A 27,352-nucleotide genomic window follows, 5' to 3' on the forward strand; every position below is an offset into this window, starting at 1 on the left:
CAGTTTTCATGCTTCTTGAAATCTTCTACTTACACACTGCTTTTGGATAACTCCTGGTGCAAAAATTCAAGCAGTTCCGCTTGGTTTGATGGCTTATGATCATTCATCGGATTATATTCCAAAGGTTTTTCAATTTGGTAAAATCAAACTCAAAAAAATATTATTTTTTTCCAGATCTGTACATCACAAAACAACAAAATACTGAAAAGTCAATGTTGTCAATGCAACATTGAGTTTCATTAAAACCCATAATAAATATGCATCATCGCAGTTTGACCTGCATCTGTGTGTTTAATGACTTGTTTTATGACTTAAGCACGTTTTATCGTGTTTAACATGCATGTGCTGGTGAAAGTGTGTATCTGAATTCAGAGATCCAGAGATTCTTTGAAGCTCCTTGCCTCTTTCATGTTGCGGCTGTTTTTTTGTTTCCGAGTAAAAAACGTGGTAAGGCCTCGTACACTGCGCTAATTTGTGTGTCCTTGAGAGGAAGAGAAGGTGTGTGTGTGTTTTTAAGACACAGTGGACAAGTGTGTGTCTATGTGTGTGTGTCTGTTGGGGGGGGTTGCATACACGAGCTGGAGAGAAAGTTAAAGAGACAGAAAGTGCAGTGCAAACTTTGTGTGTGTGTGTGTGTGTTATATAAGAGCACTTTAGAACAGTAGCTGTTTTAACAGAAACTTTTCCCATTAGGGCATTAAAGCCTTTGATCTGAAAAGATTCAGCTACAGGTTTACAGCCTGAATCTGCTTGTACCTTGTTAAGGCTGCGTGCCGCTGTATCTTTCCCCCCAGGCGTTAGGTTCCGGAGCTGGACGTCCAGCAGCTCCACCAGCTGTGCCATGGCTTTAACCGTGGAGGGAACGTCTCCGGGCCGCAGCTCCACCTTCGTCTGCTCGGCCAGCTCGCGGGCCACGATCGCCGCCGTCTCCCCGGACCTCATCTACAGGAGAGGAGAAGGAGAGGAAGTGCAGTATGAGCGTGAGGTAAGCGGGTATATTTTTATTGATTATACACTCTCTGTCCCCTGATGGTAAAATAAGCGGAGGAACAAATTGCTTCATAGATTTGCAATTCTGCCTATTTACAGACCTGCTCTCTGAAACACTCATGAAACCACTGCAGGTTGTTATGCTGTTCCCATTACAGCCGCGCATACACACACACACACACTCTCCACGCGGCACATACACAACAATACTAGCGATTAGCATTGTTGTGCTTCAGCAGAGCAACAAAAGCTTAATTGGGGCTAAGTTCGACTGCTGGCTGAATCTAAATTTGGCTGCAGGCTCTCTTTATTGCTATACGTTGATGGCATTTTGACACTTTCGGTATTTCAGTGCTTTCAGCTGCCTTGTGTGATAAGCTGCATTATGTAGCGAAAAAAGAAAGAGAAACACTTCAGGCTAAATTCTAAATTTAAACTATTTATTATAGACAGTTTTTCTACTAAACTGCACAGTGGTCTTTTTTTTGTGGATTTTTTTTTTATGTTAGTAAATTGGCCACAGTGCCCTGAGTCTTCTCACCCTCTGAGTGATGTGATTGGTCCACGGCGATGTGCAGTTACTCATATCTGGTCCCTTTGGGTCCCAATAGCCCATCATGCAGGTATACGTTGCAACACCTGGAAAATGAATAAATAAATAAATATATAAGTAAATAAATCAGACAGTAACAGGTGTAGTCAGCATACAGTTGTAAGCAGCAAGGTCAGCAAACCAAAAACGGAAAAAAACAGCCATCATCACAACCTGGTGAATTATTCCTTTCCTTTAAAAGTTTAAAAGTATTAAAACATATCCAATAGTTGTTTTTGTTGTTTCTTAATACAACAAAATAATTGTGTAGAAGCACACAGTGTAGAACAGCGCCACCAAAGAAGCATACAGAGTGCTAGATAACGCTAGTCAGTTAGCATAACAAGCTAATAGTTCGCAGTGACTGGAGCATAGACATAAATATGGGCTGAAGCAAGAGGAAAGGAATTGTGCAATCGATCCATAGCTCAGAAAAAAGTTCCTCTCATGGCCCAGACGAGCCCAGAATGGTCCTGAGAGTGGAGTCATTTATTCCTCACAACAAACTCTCTAAAACTCTGGATACGAGGAAGTAACTGTAGCCCTTTAAATATATTAATGATGTTGCTTGAAGGATAATATTAATACACACTAAATTTAATGTATTTGTTTACTGGAGAAAGAAGAGAACTGTTACTTCAATAATAACATATTGCAAATTGATATTGATATGAAAATTGATATTAAACTTGTGTATGACAATAGAGCTTTTAAAAAACGTCTCTTAAATAGTGTGTATCTTAGGTTAATTTATTGTGTTTATGGAACTAAAATATATTTACCTAGTTTTAAAAAAGGAAGTTGTGTTAAAGTTGCTGTCGTATCTCTTTTTAATGTCTTTTGTTTACATTCTTTAGCTGTTTTTTTTTTTTTGAATAATGAACTCTGATTTCAATACCTATCAAAGCCTTTATTGAAAGCCTTTGTGATTTATATTATATGTACTCCTAACCGTAGAGTAAGTCACACACCTATGTAAAAGCCCAGTCAAAATTAATAAATAAGTAAATAAAACAAAATAAAATAATAAAAATACTGTGAAACTGGCAGAATCTTGAAGAATACTGTGATATACATTTTTGGTCATACCGGCCAGCACTACCATAAACTGATTATAAACCTACAGCACACAGATTTACTGATATTAAAGCAGTTTTATTTCTTTCTCTCTATCTTTCTCTCTTTGTGTCTTACCTATGGTGCCCGGTGGGCATGGCTGCTTGGCGACCTGTCCCTGGTGAGTCTGGGGCCAGGAGATTTCTGCAGTGATGCGTGAGGAGCAGTAGTCGATAACAACCGGTGTCTGGACTGAGGGAGGGGGGCGGGTCAGAACCTCAGGGAGGAAGTTGTTGTCGTCGTCGCGACGCCGAGGCGGTGCCATGGTGGTGGTGGTGGTACTGGTAAGGTAGGGCCTCAGAGTGCCTGTGTACGGATGAGGGCGGGACGTGGAGCTCCGCGCTGGAGGCAGCTGATCAGGAAAAAGAACTGAGGAGGGAGGATCTGAGAGAGAGAGAGAGAGAAAGGAGGAGAGAGAGAGTTAACCAAAAGATCTGATTCGTAAAATACGATTAATAACCAAACAATCCCACAAAAAAGATAATAATTAACTGTCTATTCATCTGTAAAACATCCCATCAACTTCTCTAAGCTCAGAAGTATCTGGGATGAACCACTGCACAGTGGAAACATGTATTGTATTCCGAGGAACCATAGAAATTACGCTGCTTGCTCTGTACCAAAGATAAAAAGGACCATCCAGACTGTTATCAGCAAACAAGTCCACATCTAAAACATACACCATATTGCCATAGTGTAAGTAAAAAAGTAACTAGCCATCTTCCTTCGCACGCATGTGAACTTGAGTGACATTTTCATTAATAATCCATAGGGTTTATTATGATGTCGGCACACCCTGTGCAGCGATAACATTTTTAACTCTTCTGGAAAGGCTTTCCACAAGGTTTAGGATTGTGTTTATGGGAATTTTCGACCATTCTTCCAGAAGCGCATTTGTGAGGTCGGACACAATGTTGGTTGAGAAGGTTGTTTTTTATTGGGTTGGATATAAATACAGGAATGGATGCCTATTAATTAAACAAAATTAAACAAAGATGATCCAATAAAACTTTGCTGCTGAAAAAAATAACCTTAGAGAAATTACTGTAATGACTTCAAATAAATTAATCTTTGTTTGGTGTTTGACTGAATAATAAAAAAAAGGACCAAATAATTTACACCAAAAACCAAAAGCGCTTATTTGGCCCTTTTTAGCCAAATATTTTCGACTGCCAAATATTGGGCGCATCCCTGGCGAGTGGCTTTGTACTATGTGGCACTGCTCTTTGGAGTCACATCACTGCCAAAAAATAGAGACGTTCTCCCTACTGTCCTCCATTTATGTGTCAAAGTGCCTCCTGTCCTCGCTCTCTTTCTCTGTCTCTCTCTCCCTCTCCATCTTCCCCCTCTCTCTCTCAGGTTTTAGGGATGACTGAGCAAGCCAGGTGTCTGGAGAGAACGCATGTCGACTCGTGTGTGTGTGTGTGTGTGTGTGTCCTGTGAGCTATTGGGGAGGGTGTGTTTTGACAGGCCGGAATCGTAAGTGCTGGGACAGCAGAGAGACAAAGATAAATGGTGTTTAAACGGAATCTCACCTAACCCCCCCCACATCCACCTCCTCCACCCAACACAGCCGAACACACAGCCGTGTGCGGTATGCTGTGGCGGGGGATCGCTGGCGCGGTGGCGCTGTGTGACAGCGAGTTATTGATGTAGGCTAGAGCAGGAAGTATCGGAAGTGACACAGAGCAGGGAAGTTCATCCTTTAAAGGATAAGCCAGACTACACACACACACTAAAACACACACACGCACACCCATCATTCCAGAGAACATAGGCTGCGTCCCAATTGTGCACTACCCACAAAAAGAATATAAGGTTAAAAAAATAATCAGTTTCTCTGATTTTGGTTTATGTTTGAGTAAAATAAACATTCTTGTTTTGTTCTATAAACTACAGACAACATTTCTACCAAATTCCAAATAGAAATATTGTAATTTAGAGAATTAACTGGCAGAAAATGAAAAATGGCTGAAATAAGAAAAAAGATACAGAGCTTTCAGACCTCAAATAATGCAAAAAAAACAAGTTCATATTCATAAAGTTTTAAGAGTTCAGAAATCAATATTTGGTGGAATAACCCTGGTTTTTAATCACAGTTTTCATGCATCATGTTCTCCTCCACCAGTCTTACACACTGCTTTTGGATAACTTTATGCCTTTACTCCTGGTGCAAAAATTCAAGCAGTTCAGTTTGGTTTGATGGCTTGTGATCATCCATCTTCCTCTTGATTATATTCCAGAGGTTTTCAATTTGGTATAATCAAGGAAAAACATCATCATTAATTGGTAATTATGTTTTTCAAGAGCTTTATATATAAAATAAAAGAAGAAGCAGTGTAAGCAATATAAACAGCTGTATCCATAAGCTAAAATTATGATGAAATTAATGTAGAGCACAGATAAACTAATCATAATGCACTTGGTAAACAGGCATATCTATAATTAACCCCCAGTACAAATGAACGGTATATTATACCACTGTACTTTAACAGCAATTGTTGACCACCATAATAATAATTGTTTCTTATTATATTCATATGCATGGGCTTTCAGGAGGAAATAACAGTCCGTTCAGTAAAGAAATGCATAGGAAGCAGCAGAAACCCTACAGCGTTAGATCAACAGTGAGATCAGCACAGCGCTCATGAGGTTCACACAAAGGCAGGAAGCTCTGCATTTAACTTCAATAGCTCTGCACAGCTGACGCCTAAAACATCCCTCTGCCCTCCAAACACCACAGTTCGACTGTGAGTCAGTGTTAAACTTCAGGCAACATGATGAAAAAAGAAAAAGGTTTGGGCATCTCTGGTCTAAATTTCTGTAGCAGTATGGGGACGAGCATTGTCCTGCCAGAATATTGCATCTGAGGTACCAGCAGCCCTTGGCCATGGATGTGTTGCACCTTAGATTTATTAGCCATTTCCAGATACAGCTCTGGGAAAAAAGAGACCACTTAAAAATGATGAGTTTCTTTCTTTGATTAAAAATCTCTGGAATATAATCAAGAGGAAGATGGATGATCACAAGCCATAAAACTAAGCTGAACTGCTTGATTTTTTGCACCAGGAGTAAAGGCATAAAGGTATCCAAAAGCAGTGTGTAAGACTGGTGGAGGAGAACATGCCTAGATGCATGAAAACTGTGATTAAATTTTTTTTTTTATTTATTGATATTGATTTTTAAACTCTTAAAACTTTATAAATATGAACTTGTTTTCTCTGCATTATTTAAGGTCTGAAAGTTCTGCATCTTTTTTGTTATATTAGCCATTTATCATTTTATCCAAATAAATGCTCTAAATAACAATATTTTTATTTGGAATGTAAAATGAAATGTTGTCTGTAGTTTATAAAATAAAACAACAATGTACATTTTACTCAAATACATACCTATAATTAGCAAAATCAGAGAAACTCATTGTATTTGACTGTATTTAATTTTCTCCAGAGCTGTATATAAGCAGGACTTCAGGGTGAAACTATTTTTTGCTGATACATATACACACTGTAAAGATATACAGTTACACAGTTTTAATTGTTATTTACATTAAACTCATTTAATATTAGAACAGGACTGTAAATGCTCTGCTAGTTTGTGTTTAATGAGTTTAGTAACATTTCATTTCTAATAACAAATCAGTATGTGCACTGATGAGAAAATACACCACATGAAAAACAACCTCATTAGCATGCTAATGTGTTAGCTCATTATCTAGCGGCAGCTACCATTTCACATTTGATACCAGATCAACAGATTCTGCTCAGCTACTGGACGAGCACGTTTTATATCTTATTTACTTCACAAATATCAATCAGCATTTCCAGTTTAGCTCCAGTGATTCTACATGTAGACTGTCTAATTTTCTGTTTAGTATAACTATATGATATCAGAATGCGACACTGGCAAACAATTAAGAGGAATAAAAACATTTCCATTTGTTTCTATATCATACTGTAGCAGAATGTGACATCAGGGCTGTTACGGTCAAAAAAAAAAAGTCAAAAGTCAATTTTAGACAATTTTTAGAGTTCTCCTTTAAGAGTTAGCATACATGAAGAAAAAAACACCAAGACAACTATCATTCACAAGTGATTAAAGATAAACATCTGCCATGCATTCTATAATAAAACCATTTTTTCTCCACATTTCAACAATATGATCATCTTTTTAGACTGGCTAAAACAAATAAAGACATAACCTCCCTCTCAAAATAAAAACGTTAGTTCCCTAAAGTTAGGCTGAGCAGATAAAGAAGTGTTGTAATCATATACATCGATGGGAAACTATTGCTGTGTATGAATGAGCATTATCCTGCTAAATGGGGGAAGACTGTAAGACCTGTAATCAATTATAACATATATAGCTCTGGGACAAAAAAAGACCACTTAAAAATTAAGAGTTTCTTTGATTTTACCAAATTAAAAACCTGGAATTTAATTAAGAGGAAGATGGATGATCACAAGCCATCAAACCAAACTGAACTGCTTGAATATTTGCACCAGTAGTGGCATAAAGTTATCCAAAAGCAGTGTGCAAGACTGGGGGTGGAGAACATGACAAGATGCATGAAAACTGTGATTAAAAACCAGGGTTATTCCACCAAATATTGATTTCTGAACTATTAAAACTTTATGAATATGAACTTGTTTTCTGTGCATTATTTAAGGCATCTTTTTGTGATTACAGCAATTTCTCATTTCCTGCAAATAAATGCTCTAAATGACTATGAATGTTTTTCTTTGGAATTTGGGTAAATTGTTGTTCGTAGTTTATAGAATAACACAACAAGAAACTGATTCAGAAACTAAAGTGGTCTGTGCATATCTGAGACATAACTGCATGCCAATTTCTGAAGCAATCCAGTATGTTATTTTTTGGTATAGAAATAAGTATAGAAATAAAACTACAACTGAATATTCTGTGATGTAATCTGGCATGTTGTTTTTCTGTTCGATATTTTCTATGTTTTCCCCTATTTTTTTCCTCTTTTACCAGGTAAAATGAATTCTGGAAATGGTAAAACACGCTTAAATACTCTCAGCATTGATAAAGATTTAAAACTGAGCAGAGCGAACTGGAGGCCCCTGAACGTTAAGGCGATGTAATGCGAGGCATCCGCAGACGGCCACTCGAGCGCTGTAAAGGCCCTGGAGTGAAATGAATGGACGGCTCTTTAACGGTCTAAAGGAAAAGATGGTTCTCCTTCATTAGGCTGGATTTCTGTCTGCAGCAGCGGCTTATTATGAAGATGTAGTGATCCACGTTTCCCCTCTCATCTCCTCTCATCCCTCTCTCTTTCTCTCTCTCCCTCCCCCCGCTCTCGCGCTCTCTCTCCGGCCGACGCTCTCGCTCGGTGGTAAATGTGCTGGTGATTTTAAAGCGCCGCTGTGTGAAATGAAAGCGTTTCCTGTTTCTATTTCTGTATCTGCAGAGTGAAGGAGCTACTGAAGCACAACTCAAGCAGTCGAGCGTTCTACAGTGACTAATCTCGCTCGCCTCTCTCTCTCTCTCTGACTCGCCATCTTGCTCGCCCCTCTCTCTCTATCTCTCACTGAATCTCCATTTCACTCTCTCCTCTTTCTCTCTTAGTATCTCTCTCTCCATCTTATTTGCCCTGCTTTCATTCTCCCTTTCTTTCTCTCTCACTATGTCCTCTTCCACGTTTCTGTCTTTCCATCTCTGTTTTTCCATCTGTCTTTTTCTCTCTCTCTTTACCTCACTTATTCTCTCTCTGCTTTCTCTCTTTCCCTCTTGCTTGACCTCTCCTGAATGTTTCGCCATCTTTCTCTCTCCCTGAATCTCCATCTCTCTCTTTCTCTCCATCTCTCACAGGTTCGCTTACCCCTTTCTCCATCCACATCACTTGTCCTCTCTCTGGCTGCCTATCTCGCTTGACCTCTCCTTGGCTTCTCCATCTCGCTCTCCCCTCTCTCTTCTTGTCTCTTCCCCGCTCTCTCTCTCTCTCTCTCTCTCTCTCCATCTCTCACTCTTTCTACATTTCATTTGCTCTCCCTTTCTCTCTCATTAGCTTGCCTCTCTCTCTATCCCTTTCTCCCAATCTCTCCTCTCTGTTTCTGTCTCTCTCGACATCTCACTTCCATTCACTCTCTGTTTTTGCCCCCCTCTTTCTCTCCCTCATCCATTCTTGCTTGACCTCTCTTCACTGTTTTACCATCTTTCACTCCATCTACATCTTTCTCTCTCTCTCTCTCTCTCTTTGCCTCACTCGTCCTCTTTCCTCTCTTTCTTCCCCTCTTGCCTTACCTCTTCTCACTGTTTCACCATCTTTCTCACTCCGATTCTCCATCTTTCTTTCTCTTTCTCGCCATCTCTCACTTGTTTGCTTGCCGCTTTCTCTCGTCCTTTCTCTCACTGCCTATCTCGCTTGACCTCTCCTCTCTCTCTCCATCTTGCTCGCCCCTCTCTCTTTCCATCTGTCCCTCTCTCTCACTAGCTTGCTCCTCTCTCTCCCACTCTCGCGAAACCTCTCCTCACCATTTCTGTCTCTCTCGACATCTCACTTCCCTTCACTCTCTCTGTTTTTGCCCCTCCCCTTTCTCTCTCTCTCTCTTCCCCTCTTGCTTGACCTCTCCTCACTGTTTTGCCATCTTTCACTCTCTCGTCCTCCCGTCTCTCTCTCTTCCCATCTTGCTTGACCTCTCTCTCTCTCTCTCTCTCTCTCTCTCTCTCTCTCCCTCTCCCACTGCAGCTATTAAAGGACAAGCCAGGCCTTTCATCTCTGGGCCAATCTCTTCCTCTTTCCTCTCTCCCTCTCTTCTGCCCTGCCGTCTGCTCCGTTCCTTCATGTCTCCAAATCACCATCTCCATTTCACAGCCCACTCAGACACGCTGGGCGTGGAGATCGAGCGCAGTGTGTGTTTTCACAGGAAAGGGCAGCCTGATTGGCGGGTCATAAAAGGAAGTCTCTCCTACTCCATCCAGGGCAGCACGGGAGAGTGAGTCATAGAGGTCAAAGTTCATCTTACATCCACTGCCGTGCGCAAGGTCAAGGGCGGTCCACTCAGATCCAGCAGACATCTCTCTGAAGATCATGGACTAAAGAAATGTTAGATCTGAACACATGGGGATCTCTACAGGGTCGGGACTGTCCATCATGTGTTTTTTCAGTACAGGTTCAACCACATAGACTAGGGGTGTATGATGTGTTCAAAAATAAGATACTGTGTGATTTAAGATGTGTGATATCGCTGTAAGATAGTCATTATTATCCTGATATCATTGTGAAATACGATAAATTAAGGGGGAGGTAACCGCATGGCCTCCACATGGGTGCATACGTGCTTTTTAGCAGCGGCAGCCTGTAAAAACCCGGGCGAACAGTGCCGGAGAGCGGGTTGTTTAGATGTTAGCATATCCGGCTAGCTAACTCTCCTTCTGACCTTATTTCTCCGCCCTCCTCTGGCTCGTGGAGGTAGGTGGTCCGTCACAAACCCTGGAGATATCAGCCAATAGCATTCGCTGAGGGAGGCGAGCTTAACCCCGCCCCAAACTGTCAAAACTACCCCTTTCAAAACTCAAGCGCAAAAAACTCAGTCAAGCACAAACTGCTGCCACAGGTAAATGAATCTCAAGAACAACATTTTCTTCAGCGCGCACACAAATCCCTTTTTTTAGCTCGCTAGTTTCACATTTGTTCTCATGAGAAGTTAATTTACACACGCAAAATGTTAAAACACACTGGTAAATTTTTTTCACCTGGTATTTTTGCGCCCCTGACTTTTGACATTGGTGTGACGCCATGGTCCGGATCTCTGTCGTGAGAAAGCGTGTGGGCAGGGGCCGGGCTGGTGACGTTACGGGTCCTGCATTGTTTAATACTGCGATATATATACAGGATAAACTCCTTTTATTACCCTTGATTTCTGAAGAAACAATGAATAAGCAGGTGTCCAAATACTTTGCACTCCATATAGCCTGAATATAACTACATACAATAGGGACAAAAGCACTGACTGCTTGACCCAAGTCTGACCGTTAAGAATCATATATCAACAACCATGAGATCACTCATATCCTGCCTTCCATCTGCCAGAATATTAAATTACTGTTACTGACCACACAGAGGTTACAGAACAGAAATCCACACAGAACCTAGCTAGAACCCTGGGAACTACTTTATGAAGCAAACACAGCTGCAAATAGGCTTGTCACAATATTTGCAACTCATCAAAATATTTATCAACTTATTGTTCAAAATATGGACATAACCTCAGACATTTTTGCTATGCTAATTATTGCTAACTACGGTTACCAAGTGTGATGAGCCTGCTAATGTCAATGGCCTGGACTGATGAGGTTGATCATGTTTTTTTATGGTTATATGTAGAATATTTCAACATTTATTCCAGTTACAAATGTTTGGACATGTATACATTATTATGTAACTATAATATAACTTTATCAGCGACATAAAATAGTCTTAAAATGAAAATTATATTTTTCCTCGCAATTATTTCTTGAAAAATATATTTTACCCCAAAATTGGTAATCATCACAAGCCTAGGTGTAACCTACAGCAGAGCCGCAGTCTGAGAGATGAGTTCAGTATTTAATTCTCAGTTCTGTGTCGGCAAGAGGGCAGAGCAGGGTGATTGGCGGGTCAGCAGGAAGTCTCTGTCCTCACTTCATCTAAGGCAGCACAGCTGACCGAGTCACTGAGGTCAGAGGTCATTTCTCATTCTTTGCTGTAAGCAGATTTAAGGGCAGTGTGACTTACATGCACCTCTAGAGCAGGTCTTTTCACATGAACACTGCACGATGTGCAGCTGACGGTTGACAAATCGGCTAAAAATCGTTTAAAAAGCCTCTAGATGTTACATGTTTTATTTACTATTACCAGTTTTATACAAATAAAAGATAAAATACAAAATGATATACTGTAATTACCAAACAAACACTTACTAATATGTAACTTTCAGATATCAATGGATGTCTAATTTAAATTTAGCCAAAAACACTGACATCAAACGTAACAGGACACATGGGACACTAGTTCCTGTTGGGGTGGGTCAATGTTAAACTCTTGTGTTTATCTTATCCTCATAGGGTGTAAGCTATATAATATTTCCCTTGTTGAAGGCATGGGGGTCAGATAATATTTATTTATTTCTTTGAGAACCCAGACATATTTCTGTTAGGATTAACACACTTGTAGAAATTGTGTTTGAAATGAAAATGTCTATTTTATTATTATTATTGGAAAATATTCTCATTTTTGCTTTAGTATGTTGGATGGTCATATTGTGCCTTATAGAAGGCAGGGATTTGCATAAATTGCAAAGTCCTGAGTTTAGTGGCTAAAATACCATACATTTCTGGGTTACTTTTCAAATAAAAAAAATAATCAAATACAACATTAAATTCTGTTCACAGTCTATATAGTAAATGTTCAACCATCAGTCTGATGATTAAAACATGTTTTCAGGCATATTTTAAAGAATCGAATGTGCAGATTTAGTTAATTTGCCTTTGATTTAAACAGAGCACATTTCCAAACTTACAACTATAATGGCCCTGTGTTTTCCCCACCCAAAATGGTCTGTAATTATGTTGACAGACATAATTGTGAAATACAGTCCACATGTGGAGATACTGTTAAAGTATTTTAATACTGTGGTATACTGTATTATCATTATACTGCCCAAACCTAATGTTCTGTCTATACTAGTGTGAACAGAAAATAGTTTTTGGGTGCAAAAACTACCTAAAATACTAAATCGACCTGAACTACTAAAAATACTAAATTGAGTGTTTTATAATTAAAACATACTGGTATTTTCACAAATGGTATGATATGGCACACCCATAAAACACACAACAGCAAACCCCAAATCCAAACCAGACCATACTTTTCATAATAAATATCCATATTAGTCTTTCCAGGTCTCTAGCAAAAATCTAAACGTGTGCTCCAGTGCATCCTAGTCTAATAATACTTTTATACACAATATTAAATAAATCCCCATGCTGCTCTCTGATGCTGGTGTGGGTATATAAATGGACTGGCATGTCTTCTTTGGCTTTTAAACAAACACAGGCCTGTAAAATATGTCTTTGCCCACACAGCGGCTGTAACAATGTCACCTTGCTGATCGGGACCAATCAGGACTCACTGTCATGGAAACAGCGCTGGGATCCAGAGACTGGCAGAGAAACGCTGCTGCAGTGTTCAAGCCTTTTAAATACACTGGTAATGCTGACAGCTCAATCTGCATACATTCATACACAACACACACACACACACACAAACACACAGGTCTGGACAAAAATAAGAGTACATTAAAAATGATGAGTTTCTTTTGATTTTGCACCAGGAATGGCATAAAGTCATCCAAAAGCAGTGTGTAAGACTGGTGGAGGAGAACATGCCAAGCTGCATGAAAACTGTGAATAAAAACCAGGGTTATTCCACCAAATATTGATTTCTGAACTCTTACAACTTTATAAATATAAAAAAATGTTTTCTTTGCATTATTTCAGGTCTGAAAGCTCTGCGTCTTTTTTGTTATTTCAGACATTTTTAATTTTTTGCAAATAAATGCTCTAAATGACAATATTTTTATTTAGAATTTGGGAGAAATGTTGTCCGTAGTTTATAAAATAAAACAACAATGTTCGATTACTCAAACATAAACCTATAAATACCTATAAAAACCTTGTTTCTAAACCCGGTATCTTACTATTTTTCCACATAGGTGTTTGATTCTGATCCTATGCATCCCTTATTGTCCTCATTTACCATGTTCTTCAATGGTTAGAACCCCACTAAGTGACACTGATTGGCATGGTGGTGGTGTATGAGGTGTTAGTTTGTGCTGTGATGGTACGAGTGGATCAGACACAGCAGTGCTGCTGGAGTTTTTAAACACCTCACTGGTGTCTCTGCTGGTCTGAGAATAGTCCACCAACTGAAAATATCCAACATCCTGTGTCCTGTGGATAGCATCCTGTCAGGGCCTCTTCCCTATGTAGTGCACTTTGTGTGTTCATGTTTGTACTCGTTTTAAAAGAAGCGCACTATGTGAGGAGGGAATATAGAGTGATTCCATAGCATTTACCTCATTCTAAAGTCCTCAAACCTCACACATGGCCCTCCTGGAAGGAGAAAGTTATGGATGGAGAGAATAGAGAAGAAGAGAGGATTCACCCGTGTCTGTCTCTCTCCCTCACCTGTAATCAGTAGTAACAGTACAGCTCCCCCAGGCTGCAGGAATAATGTTACAACAATCCTATCAGATCTACAACAAAACACAGCACCATATTCATCCATCACCTGTCAGCACACACCCACATATACGCAGTCATGCAGGTGTACGTCAGAGAAGAGTGTGTGTGTGTACTGAGGGATGTCAGGCATGCCTGTCTCTGGGTAGCTAGTTATAATAATATATGTAAAGCTGACGTTATTTAAAAAGTTATTTAAAGAAGAAAATTTAAGGTGCACAACTGTAAATGTTTTTTCCTGCATGACCTACTGTTCTGTTTTTAGCTATGGCATTATCTGCATTAGTAATTCCATAGCATTTTCCTGCTGTTTTTCTCAGAACTCTGTGGTTCTCCGCTAATTTTAATCTTGTCTGGACGCACATCTTTTGAGTTTCGTCACCTCATGTTTAATAAAATAGCTATTTGTCCACTGCTACACAACATAACTACATTTCCAATACGAGTTTCCACGGAGATCCAAGGAAACACAACAGCGAGTGGAAATGGAGGAGCTACTGAACGCGATGTCATGTGACTAAAAAGTAAAAAAAAATAAATAAATAAATCACTGATTCTCCTGTTTTTTTTTTCAATTGCAGTCCAGATGCAAGAGTTTTATCACTGAGTAGAAGTGTGAAATATTTTTCACAGAGGTGCCCCTGAGTAACTACTCCCATCCGGATAGGGCTTAACTCTGTAATAATCTAGATACAGTAGCATTTTTCAGCAGTACTCATTTGCATTAAATTGAACTCTGCTGAACTTCAACGCTCAATGCAACGCCACACATCATACACCGCTGCGTACAGCAGCTCTCAAAATTCTCCACTGAAATGAATAGGATACGTGGAGGTGAAACAGGAAGTTGACCCGTAATGTAAGAGTGTGTGTGTACTCGCGTCTGCGCTGCTGATTGATCTGTGTGTGAAGCTCCCCGTTGACAGCGCCAGGTGCATCCTCGTTGGAGGTGATCGGTCTTAACGAAGTTTTGCCCGTGTGCTGAGCGCTGTAATTGGCTGTAGTCAAGGTTCTAACAGAGTGTAAGACATCCACTCATTTAATAAAGAACCCAATAGAACTCCACTCTCTCAAGAAACACCCCGGATATACCACTTAAACCACCCTCAGCGCCCATCTCAGCATATTACCTTACTATCAGAGCAGCGAGCGGGGTTTTAAAACAGAGAGAGAGAGAGAGAGAGAGAGAGAGAATGCGTTAGAGTGCATGTTTGAAGTAAGGAGATTAAATTCCTATCATTTCTTTAAGTCAGACTTATGTAAAAGCGTCTTTAAATGGTTGAGCAATAGTAAGAGAGTGAGTGAGAGAGAGAGAGTGTGTATGTGTCTCTGTGTGTGTGTGTGTGTGTGTGAGCATCACCATTTTACTAAGTGTGTACACGCTCAGCAGAGCGGAACAAATTTAATTCCAATCGCTCTTTTAAGTGAAGCTTTTTAATGTATCTTAGTAAGAGAGAGAGAGAGAGAAATAAAATGGAGAGTGAAAGTGTAAAGCAAATGAGAAAGCGAGAGAGAAAGAGTGAGAGAGTAGAAGAGTTAAGATGGAGAGAAAGTGCACTTAAACGCAGGGTAAATTTAATCCTCATCAATCCTCTCCAGTTCCCTCTTTGTTCTGCTTCAAGTCTGATTCTCCCATCCGTCAGATTTGTGTGACCTGAGAGATGTCCGATTTCTCACACAACAATAATTTAGTCCGACCAAAAGAGGTGACTTTGGTCCGAATCAACTGAACCTCTTTGGTTCGAATCAGTTGATAAGTTTGTTTAATCAACAGATTATTAGGCTTGTGATTTCTGTATCTACTGTAACTGTACATTAATCCCTATATATATAAATGTACAGCTCTGGAAAAAATATTTGGTGGAATAACCCTGGTTTTTATTCACAGTTTTCATGCATCTTGGCATGTTCTCCTCCACCAGTCTTACACATTGCTTTTGGATAACTTTGTCACCCCTGTTGCAAAAACTCAAACAGTTCAGCTTGGTTTGATGGCTTGTGATCATCTTTCTCTTTGGGTATATTCCAGAGGTTCTAAACCGACTTTCTAACCAACATTTTTAAACAAACCATTCAGGATAAAGAATTGGGGGACGCTTTCATGAAGACGATCTTGAGAAGTTCTTTAGGATGCTTAGTCTCTTAACTGCAGTGTGAAACCAAAACTAACCGGAATAAGCTGTCCCATAATTATGCCATATCACATCAGAATTGTCCTAAACCAGCGGTATATAACAGTTTTTAAATCAACTCTGAGGCAATATATCGTCCAAACAAAAGCCGTAATTATGACAGGCCTGTGCAGCGTAAGAACACTGCACTGACCTCACAGTCTGTCAAATTTACTTTTTCAATAGTGTTTCAATGTGTCCAGAACTGAATAGACCCGGAGCCGAACGTAACGGACCGCTTTCTACGCCAGGCTTCAAAGAGTCGTCGTCTTTGTGTTTGTGTGCTTTTCAGGTGAACTGCAGGGCCAACTTTTAAATATTAATGAAACGCTGATCAGATTGATCTAATTAAAGCCCAAACTGCACAAAGCTGCTGCGCTTCTATCAATATTCCCTTTGATATGACTATTAGATGCGCTGTGATCTGCATTAGCTTAGCGCGCTAACACTCCTACTCTAATCACACACACACTCACACACACACAAGCACACGCATGCATACACATACACACGGACGCTTTGATGTGAGGATGCTAATACACAAGTACTGTCATTAACAGAAGGCTATGAAGACTCGCGCGCCTATACGCCCACATCTCTGGAGTTTTAAACCAGGGCGAGCTGCGGTTCTACCTTTAACCTGAAAAGAGGCAGACCAATAGTGTTGCATAGTGTACCGTGGGGCTGCACAATATATCTTTCAAGCATCGTCATGGTGATGTGCACATCACAATAGTCACACCGCAGGACGTGCGATGTCACTTAAGGCAATTAAATCATGTTTTGATTCTTGACACAAAAAGTAGATACACAGCGCCGTCTCTGTGTCTGTGTGAGTGACAGGCTGCTGCTGCCTGAGAAGCGCGATGAGGAGGGCAGGAGTAAACACAAAGTAACCGCATGGTCTCTATCCACATGGTTGGGCATGTGCATGTAGACGCACATGTCGAAAGCTGAGCACCTCAGTCCAGCACAGTTTTGCACAGATATTTCCAGTTACAGCTGAATTCATGCTTTTATTTACAGAAAAAGCCATTTAAATGCCTGATTAAAGGGTCGATTACTGTCGTGTTGTTTTCAACTAGTTTCGAGTGCATTTGCAATGTAAAATTTTTCCAATATCATAAGGCCCTAGTATACTGATACTAGTCATTAAAAACAGCACAATACCCCATTTATTTACTTCCCCCTTTCTAAAGACATACAGTAGGTAACGTTGTTCCAGAGGGAAGGATTACACTTGAAAACAATGGGTAGGATACAAAAGAGAAATAGGATTGGGCCTTTATGTCAAAAATGACAAAGAAAAAATGAGCAAAAAAAAAAAATGGAGATACAAGTTTTTATTCTTGCATGGCCGCAATGATTTGCAACACTGCATATTTTAACACTCCAGGGCTTTGTGAATGATTCACCTGCAAGACGTCACTGACTCCAAAAATAACGGGACACTCCTGCTCTAGCTCTGTGTTTTCACACTCTGGAGTTTCTTCCTGCACTGCATAATTTAATGCTGTCCTCTGCTGAACACACCCCCTCAGCCCAGAACCAATCAGATAAACTAAAATTATAATATGAGGTGTTTTTTGCATATCTGACACATTTAAATATTTCAGATCATGTAACTAATTTTACAGATAACACTAGTAAGCACATTATTAAATCACTAAACTGTAGTTAAATATAACTGAATCTATTAAAACAGCAGCTAACCTGAATAGCCCCTCATGCTGTTAATTTATGACTCTAAATTGGGACACAGCCATATGATAGTAACTGCTGTAAGCTAAACCTTATACAAGGCATATGTCAATCCCCTGAACTCTGGGTAACCTATTTACAGCTGTACTGAACCTTCTACGAACCTCCTGTCAGTCCAAATAAGGACCTTGCCTTCTCTGTTCTGCTTCTACTGATGTATCTGGCTCTGTAACCAATGGGTTTGTTATGCTGTAACAAATAAGATATAAGCCACACCCTCCTACAGTATTAGAAAAGCTCATGTAACCTTCTCTTTAGCAGAGCAACTTATAGGACATATTATACATCTTTTAAAACAAATTAGAATAGCTCTATGGGTTATACAAAACATGTTCCTGAAGTTCTCTGGAATAAAGAGATTTCACTAGCCCTATTCTTGCCAGTTTCAGTAACTTCCAGACTTTCAGTGCCGTTTAAGGGCTCTGACATTTTTTGTTCTTTGTTTTTTTGCAAATAAGCTGCTGTTGGCCACGTCCCATGTTTACACTGAGCCTTTACCACACATCGACATGAACAAGCTAGACAATGCATAAAGGAACCATTTGTAATAAATGTGAGCGAGTTTGTGAAATGGCTACAGGAGTCTCAGAATTTTATAAATGAACAGATGAATATACTTAAAAAACAGAACTTTAGTTTAACTTCCACTTACTGTAGAATGTGCAATTACATATTCTCACCAGAGAGATCTCCAAAATTCCCCAATATCCCCAAAACTTGCGGACTGTCGCTTTAAATAAACAATATGTGGAACCACATTTTCCTTTAAGAAACTGACTAAGGAGTAAAGAAAGAAAAAATAGTAATTGATACACATAATGCAGTGGGGTGGATATAAAACGCCAATTGCACTTTTCTACAATACGTTGAGTTAATAAAATACACTATAACACAATTAAGCCTGAATAAAACAACAAAAGACACTTACCGAAGCCCAGTCGGTTGTCGTTGTTGCCGAAATCCAGCGAGTACTTGACGACGTGGTAGTTATTCCAGACGTACAGGAGGTTGTCCCGCGGGTTGTAGTCCACGGCGGCGATGTACTGGTAGGAATTAGGGAAGGGGATGTTGATGTGAGTCTCGCGGCTCTTGTCCGTGCTGTACATGTAATCAATCTTATTTCCCGATGCTTCGTTGTCGTCGTCCTCGTAGACGCTCTTTACTACGTAGAGAACCCCGCAGATCATGAAGGCGTTGGAGGCGGAGCGCTTGTCGTACGTGGTGTCCCACGAGCCTTCGATGCGCAGGGTGTACGGGTTTAGCTGGCTGACCACGATGCGGCCGTTGTTCTGCTCGGTGGCGTAAATGACCCACAGGCCGTTCTCGTCCACCGCCAGGTCGATGTCCGACTTGCCCCCCCAGCGGTAGGGCGAGGTGTCGTGGTAGTTGGCGTTGGCGATTATAGCCTCTCCGCTCTTGATGCGCGTTCGCAGGTCAAACTTGACGATGTTGCGCGTTCGCTCCTTGTTGAAGAACAGCGCGCCATCGTACACCACGAAGCCTGTGCCGTCCACCCGGTGGGGCAGTTTGTACGTGGTGGTGGGACGGCCGGCTATGAAGTCCTCTTTGGACGAGTATTCTGTTAGCGTGTCTGTACGGTACGGAGTCCAGGGCATGTAGTAGATCTTATTGGAGGACTGCAGGGGGTCCTTGCACCACGATCCCGACTGGTGGTCCGACTCAAACAGGTGCTCGCTCTGGTAAACGCCTTTCAAGATACCTGGACACAGAAAGACTGGGGCAGGGAGACAGAAAGAGAAACAGACAACAAAAATTATTCTTCAAAAGTAATCACTGATAGAACTGTGTAAATATACACATGTTCTGTATTTTATGTAATTTCATACAAAAAACACACCAAATTAAAAGGCACACTGGCGATTTTTGGGAAATAAAGGATTTTAAGTGTGCTTTATAGTGTGAAAAATATGGTACTCTACATATATATCATATGCTGTAACAACTTCTGCAACCTCCAGGCTTGTTTTAACCTAAATAAAATTGTGTGTGTGTGTGTGTGTATTAAAGGCCAACTGGGTAAGCTCAGCGGGTTTAAAGCAAGTGCCAAGACTAGCTCTTGATTTACGTAAACAAAACTCTGATATAATTCATTTCTAATAGATTTATGAGCTCTCTGTATATACAAGTGTGTGTTAGAGTGTGTGTGTATGTGTGTGAGAGAGAAAGAGAGAGAAAGAGGGATAGCGAGAGAGCGAGAGAGAGAGAGAGACTGGACATATTTCCCACACTGACTTCTCCTGCACTTTGATTTATGGCTGCATTCTGGGAAACCACACACACACACACACACACTCACTCACTCAGAGAGAGACAGAGGACACACACTTATAAATGGTCACATGATCGTAGGGAATGCACGCAATGGCAACTGTCCATTCCCACAATTCCGTTCCCAGAGTGAGGGCATCCTCTGGGGAAGTGATGCTGGCATCTGTGCTGGGAGTATTACCGCACATCCTTTTATTGTTCATTTTTCCTCCCGCATGTGCTTTAATGCAGACGCTGCTACACGCCTCTGATAAACCAGTACAGGGAGATATTACTGTCGGCTGAATGGATCTGCGAGTGAAAAAGGTCAGAGTAAAGTCTGTCAACAGGAAACGATATTACAGCGCTCCTGTTCTGTTGTGAAATATTAGGATATTATGAAGGTGGGGATTAGTATGTGAAGGTGTAATATCAATAACAATACCTCTTTTCATTTCACATAACCAGGGGCATACAAAGTGGTGGGGTGAGGAGAGTTTCCAAAAAATGCACCTGCAATAAAAATGTTACTAATATTGAGATTTAATTCATATTTAGTTGCAATATTTGATTTTTTTCTGTGATGTACAGAAAGGGAGTGTTGACAGTGTGTCCTATATCATCCCACACCTTTTCAATAAGGGACAGGCAGTGCTCGCATTTGTGTCTACAGTGAAAGCTCTTGAGATGGCAGCAGTGTGTGGATGAGCATTTTCCTGCTGGAACAGCACACCTGTCCTGCCACTGGTTGCAGAACCGCATTAACATAAAGTTGGGCTGTCACGTGGCTCTGAATTAATAGCGAGGGTGATCTGGCACTACCACCAGCAGTTCTAGGGCTGGGGTGAGCTAAAATCTGATTCACAGAACAGGGGCATTACAGAGAGCCAATCATCTGTCCTTTAAACCAGAGCGATAATCAACTCCATGCTCAAACACTAGTGACCCTAATGGGCTTATGTAGGAAAGATAGTATTTGTGAATATGTTTAAAAAATAACTTTCATTCTGATTATAAAATGTGTCTTTCTAATTTCACGTACTGGTATTCTAAGTCCCTAAAAGTATTTCTGATTGATCTTATGAGAGCCATTACGATGTTTTACATATTATATATAATGCATTATATATGCATTCATAATGTTATAAAACTTTTCAAATGTGTATAATTGTACATTATTTGTAAAGCTCAAAGATATGTTTTCCATTTTAAACATTTAAGGAAAACTGGACCATCAAAATTGTTTTTATATAATTTTAACTAAAGGTGATGGTTTTAAATATTGCAATTTATAATGTATTGCTTTTTTGATAATTTTTGCAATTTGTTGTGAAATTATTACTGTATTATATTGAAACTTGAGATCTTAAAAATAACTTTTACTGAATTTTGAGATTATAAAAGTACCTACTACTGAAACTTAAGATCTTAAAAATAACATACTGAATCTTGATATTTTTAAAATATGTACTATTAAAACTTGAAATCTTAAAAATGACTTTTACTGAATTTCGACATTCTAAAAGTACCTACACTATTGAAACTTCAGATCTTAAAAATTACTTGAACTGAAGATTTTATGTGTTGTGTAAAAATGTTGGCACAAAATTAACTTCACAGATTTTACTTTTTTAGGGTTTGAACATGGTGTGTGTGGCCCCATGATGGCCCCTTACTCAGAAAAATCCTAGATCAACCACTGAGCACTACACACTATTCTGTATGCGTATCTCAATTCTGTATATATCATTCAAACTTTGTAATTGATTTATCTTCTTTCTGAATAGCACTGCAACCCCACATTCTCTTCTGGGTACAGTTATACTATTTTGTTTGACAATAAATGAACTGTATTTGTGCCTCAGTCACTCTGTGTTTATTGTTCCAAAATAGCTTCAGTATGTTAAAAACAGTAATCTGATTCCCTCATATTGTAGAAATGTGGAGCGTGCATTTGGAAATCCTAATATAAACTACCCCTGGTTCAAACTTCACGCCAATCCATGTGATTACCCCTCGCTCCTCATTCACCATGCACTACTGATCATGTGCTACATTGGCTCATTATTAGGTAAATGCTACGAGCTGCCAATCATAACGTCCTTCCCTCAGATTGGCTGGCATGGCTCCAGGTTCATTTGCGAGGAATTACAATGGAAAACATCAATTTCACACTCGGATTGGACATGCTACACTGACATGTTTGTTCAAAACAAGCTTTGCTGCTGGATGTGATAACTGTATTATGGGTACGGGGGCATGGGGGGGCACGGGGGGCATTCAGGATGGTGTAAAGGAGAAGTGAGAGGGCATGAGATGGGCAATGAACGAATGAGAAAGACAAACCGAGTGGGGGAGTGAAGAAATGTAGTGAATTGAGGGTTAATTCACTGGGAAGAGTGTTGATGGTAGATCGGATTTCTGTTCCTCACTCCCAGTATAAACCATTACGAGCTACTGATCCCCAATCAGTCCTTTAGGATCGAGTAACACAGAAACAGGCAGATGGTGAATTACGCTCTTAAACTGCATTAAAGTAATGGACCTACCTCTCTGCTCCACTTCTGCATCCGCATTCACCAGGAGGGAGTGGGAGGGGCGGGCGAGTCGGCATATGGGAGGAAGAGAAAATAAGAGAGAGTGAGAGCAGGCCATAGATTAATGATGCAACAGCAAATCAATTTCATATTTCATATGTATGTAAAGTAAATCATATCTTATCATTAAATCTCATTAAACTGCCAAACAGCTCTTCATTTATTTTCCATTCATTCTATTAACGACACACTCGTAATTTCTGAACAGTAATACACTGTGGCCAAGCCACACGCGTCTATTAAAATCCATAAACGAATAAATAAATGTACAAATAAAAAAGGAGGAAGGGAAAGAGGCCATGATAACATCCTGATTCTTTTATAGAACTTGGCTCACTTTAGGTCACAGATTAATAACTTCAATCATACATGGAAATCTGTAAATCTGAAAATGTTCATAACACTTAAGTACTTCATAACATACTTAAAATAACAAGCATTTTCAGAAACCCCTTATACTATATCTAAAAACACCGTATTTATAAGCTTGAGTTACTTAAATTAACTTGTAACTTTGTCATAAAGTTCTCGTGTTATTGTTATAATTAATGTCATTTCAAAATACACTGAAATGCAAGTTCTATGTACAACAAAAGAAAAAAAAATCAATTTAGTATGTATGCATGTATACATGCCATTAACAACAACTTCTGAATGAAGTAACACACAATACACTTAATACTACACTTATACAGTGAAACAAAAACACAACTCATTCTGATTAAAACAATGTAGAATAGTTATTTGTAGAAAAATATACTGAACAAAAGGATTCTTTACAGTGGTGGTATCAAAAAGCTTTCTCAAAGTTTGTAATGCTAAGTACCTCCTAACCTTATGATTAAGAAAAGACTAAAATGTTTAAAAAGTTATATAAATAGAAGATTAATTCATTTTTAAATAGTCTGAACTTACGAAGTACGTCTTAACTCACAAGTTTATGTGCAGTTCTGCCTCAAAACCAAAGAGGCCGTTAATTTTCCTTTAAAAAAATAGCTGGATCTATACAATCTATACTCAGCAACAGAAGTTTATTCATATATGTATATATATACATATATAAAAAGCTATTGCTTTGCATGCATGGCATCAAATAACCGTGTGTGTGTCTCAGAGAAAGAGAGTGAGAGAGAGAGATCAAGAGAGAGAAAGCAGAATTCACCTCTGTATTCTGAAATATGTATGAGGATTAACAGTTAATGCATCACTCAATAAATAAAAGCCCTCGCAGGAATGTGTGTGTATTTGTGTGTGTGTGTGTACTTGTGTGTCTGTGATTGCAGGAAATCTGATTTACAAGCAATTACGTCCCCAAACCGCCCCTACTCCTCCTACACACACACACACACACACACACGCACGCTCGCTCACTTTGTGAAATTTCAGGCAACCTATTATAATAATTTGCTGTTTGCTGATAGTGGAATTGAAACTGTCTGATTAAGTGAATCAGATCTGCCTTTTTTCAGGAATAAAGAATTCCGCTTAAAATAAACAGACAATATAATCGTAGCATAACAATAATAACACCTGACTGTCATCAAAAATGATAATAATAAAAAAAAAAATAGCCACCACTAGCCCTCACTTTATTCAAAACCAGATTAATAGTTACATATTTTTTGTTGTATTTTCTCTAATTGTAGCACAATTTTCAAAATAAAATTGTATACATATATATTGTATTTTTTAGTAATATTACTAAGAATTTGACTCGGAATTGGCAGATCCAGGCAATTTTTAATGCATCAGATATTGGTTATTTCAATCTCAATCCAGTTCAGAGTGTTTTAACCACAGTATTCATAGTGACATCTGATGTCCTCAAGGCGCCATTACTGGACATTACTGTCCAGCCAGCAGCACTGAGGAAAGTTCTCAGAAGGTAAATAAATTAGTTTCTTTAGAGTTTTCTGTGGTTTTGAAGATGCTAGTTGCTCTTCATGCAAACAAAACCTCATCTATCTGATATACTAAACTCTATGTGCAAGTTTCCCCAGACAGGGATTAAGCCTAGTCTTAAATTAAACAGCATTTTAAGAGAGATTTTCCATTGAAAGGAAAACTACCTTGCAAAACCACCTGATGTAATATAGGGTTTAATATTATTTGTTAAATGTGTAGGCAGTTAAAGTAAATATTATTTTGAAGTAAGAATAAGTCATTAAAACCCCCTGCTCCCTTTATGCCAGTTAAAGCCTTTAGTCTAAAGTCCAGGCAGAACTTATTCAACCAGAGCACAAGCTAATTATAGTTCAACATATCAGGCCTGAATCTAATAGTACTGCTTTAGGTCACTGTTGGCCTGTGCTCATATTTAACTGATCTTACTGTACATTCAGAAACAGTAACACCTCCACTTTATTAACTCACACTGTGAGGATAAACTCTCTCGCTGTACATTATTCTGCATTACTCTACCTCACTGTACCGAGCTCTACCTTTCTGTACCTCACTCTGCCTGGCTCACGCTACCTAGCTATGTCACACGAGTACAGTCAGTAATGCAGTTTGAGTTCACAATGCAACTGTAGCTTTTTTTGTTGTGTTTATTATGAAAAAACATATACTGTTAAAAATAACGTAATAACAGGTCTGTTCGCACTTTGTTTTTTATTCATTGTGTTTCAGGGTGTTTAAAAAAAGGTTTGAAGGTTTTGACAGATTTAGAGTTACAGTGCTGTATCTGCAGCTCACAGGCAGTTTTTCCTGCTCGACTCGTCAGGACATTGGGGTCTGACGTACAGAGCGGGCTCACATCAACAGCCGAGCACGGCAGAAGTCTCAGAGCGGCCTGGACCGCGGCCAACTGCTCCATCACAGCAGAGAGCCGGAGAACGTCCAGAAACATTTGGAACGGGTTCCCAAGGGTCTCCGGCACAGAGGTAATTAAATTACCTGTGTGTGTGTGTGTGTGTGTGTGTGTGTGTGAGAGATGGAACTTCCTTTCTAATTATTATTCTTGTGGAAAACACTATGTGGTGATTTCTTTCTTTTGGATCAGATGAGTTCACTGCAATGCTCCTTCTTCATGTCTTTGTCAAACCTCTATATAATAATATATAATAATAATAATAATAATATATATTTTTTCATATTCATAATGTTTTAAGAGTTCAGAATCAATATTTGGTGGAATAACCCTGGTTTTTAATCACATCTTTCATACATCTTGGCATGTTCTCCTCCACCAGTCTTACACACTAGTTTTGGAATCAAAAAAACTCTCTCTCTCTCTTATTTTTTTTCCAGTGCTGTGTAACAATATACATCAGTTTTATGAGAGAAACCCTCTAAAATGAGAAAAAAATAAAAAAATAATAATAATCGGTTACTAAACTGAAGTGTGAAACCAAAACTATCCGGATTAAATACAAAGTATACAATGTAAAACACATAAGGCTTGGGTCTGACTCTCAGTTAAAATAAAACAAGCCTTACAAAGTAAAGAATAAAGGTCAAAGGTCACATGAATGCTGTGACTTTATGCTCTCCATCAGAAATTCCCTATCCCTCTTTTCCTGTCTCTTTTTTTGGGTGTTATCCAGTACACAGCAGATAAAGCAGGCATGAGTCCACTGAGTGTGTGTTTGTGTGTTTTCAGGCTTTTCCTGCTGCTAGTACTCCAGTCTAACGTTACTGATTCACTGCCACTGCTGCCACAGATACTCCAGACCGCAGTGCTGGAACCAGGAAGGCTGTGAGAACTTTACTCTGTTCAGAAATGACTGGCAGGCCGAGCAGAGCACCCGGGGCTGGACAGCAGATGGTCAGTCACTGGTATTGGCTAATATACCTGATACAGCAGCCCTGATCATTGTAAATACTTATGTTTTTTCTATAAATGTGCTGTCTACGGTCACTAACACACACTTCTGTATCAACAGTGACCGTAATGCCATGACATTGTAAAGTCAGCAGCTTTCGAAGGACGTTTTCTCACTAGCCTTCATTTTTCCGGACCCAGGTGTGCTTGCACCGTGCGTTTGGTGCGTTTGGTCCAGTGTGAAAGCTGTTTAAGAATACTAATCTTTAGTCCTTATTAAGCATTGTGTCTAGAAACAACCTGTATATCTCACACTGTTTCACCAGTGCTGTGTGTACTTACTGTATGGAACACACTCGTACTGAACTTCCAGATACTTGTACGTTCCGGGACAGGGATCAGGAAAAACATCTGGACCTGCAACCACTGCACACTGTGTCCTGTTATTACACCTGAGAGAGGGAGAGGGGGAGGGAGAGAGAGACAGAGGGAGAGAGAGAGGTCAATTGTATATTGTTAATCGTTTGTGTACTGTATGTTCACAAATACATCATAACTGTCATATTAAACCTTCATAACTCACAAATATGTATCATAAACCCTTTAAAAACACACAGAATACCAAAGAAGGTACAAGCAGTATGTGGACAAGCATTGTCCTGTTGGGGGGAACAAGACAACAGGAACAGGAGAAAAGGTATAGGGCCACTGGTTGCAGGACCTCAAATTAATGTAACTTTGGGCTCCCAAAGACAAAACCCTTTTATCTACAAAATGTTGACCTTACAGAAGGAAATGGAATGGAAAATTGTATTAATTACTCAAGTGATTTAGGATCCCTTCA

General features: G+C 39.5%; 1 protein-coding gene across 7 annotated transcripts in view; it reads right to left on the reverse strand.

The window, feature by feature from the left end:
• adgrl3.1 (adhesion G protein-coupled receptor L3.1) overlaps positions 1-27,352 on the reverse strand; it is a 127,310-nt gene that overhangs the window by 44,084 nt on the left and 55,874 nt on the right. For all 7 annotated transcript variants that reach the window (XM_049472630.1, XM_049472629.1, XM_022682001.2 and 4 more), the window contains 6 exons: positions 26,851-26,960; positions 22,695-22,709; positions 18,806-19,612; positions 2,777-3,082; positions 1,532-1,629; positions 757-942 (listed from right to left, as the gene is read on the reverse strand). In XM_049472630.1, the coding sequence (XP_049328587.1) occupies positions 757-942; positions 1,532-1,629; positions 2,777-3,082; positions 18,806-19,612; positions 22,695-22,709; positions 26,851-26,960 (1,522 nt within the window). The remainder of the gene's footprint in view (positions 1-756; positions 943-1,531; positions 1,630-2,776; positions 3,083-18,805; positions 19,613-22,694; positions 22,710-26,850; positions 26,961-27,352) is intronic.

This window comes from Astyanax mexicanus, chromosome 25 (assembly GCF_023375975.1).
Source record: "Astyanax mexicanus isolate ESR-SI-001 chromosome 25, AstMex3_surface, whole genome shotgun sequence".
Taxonomy (NCBI): Eukaryota; Metazoa; Chordata; class Actinopteri; order Characiformes; family Acestrorhamphidae; genus Astyanax; species Astyanax mexicanus.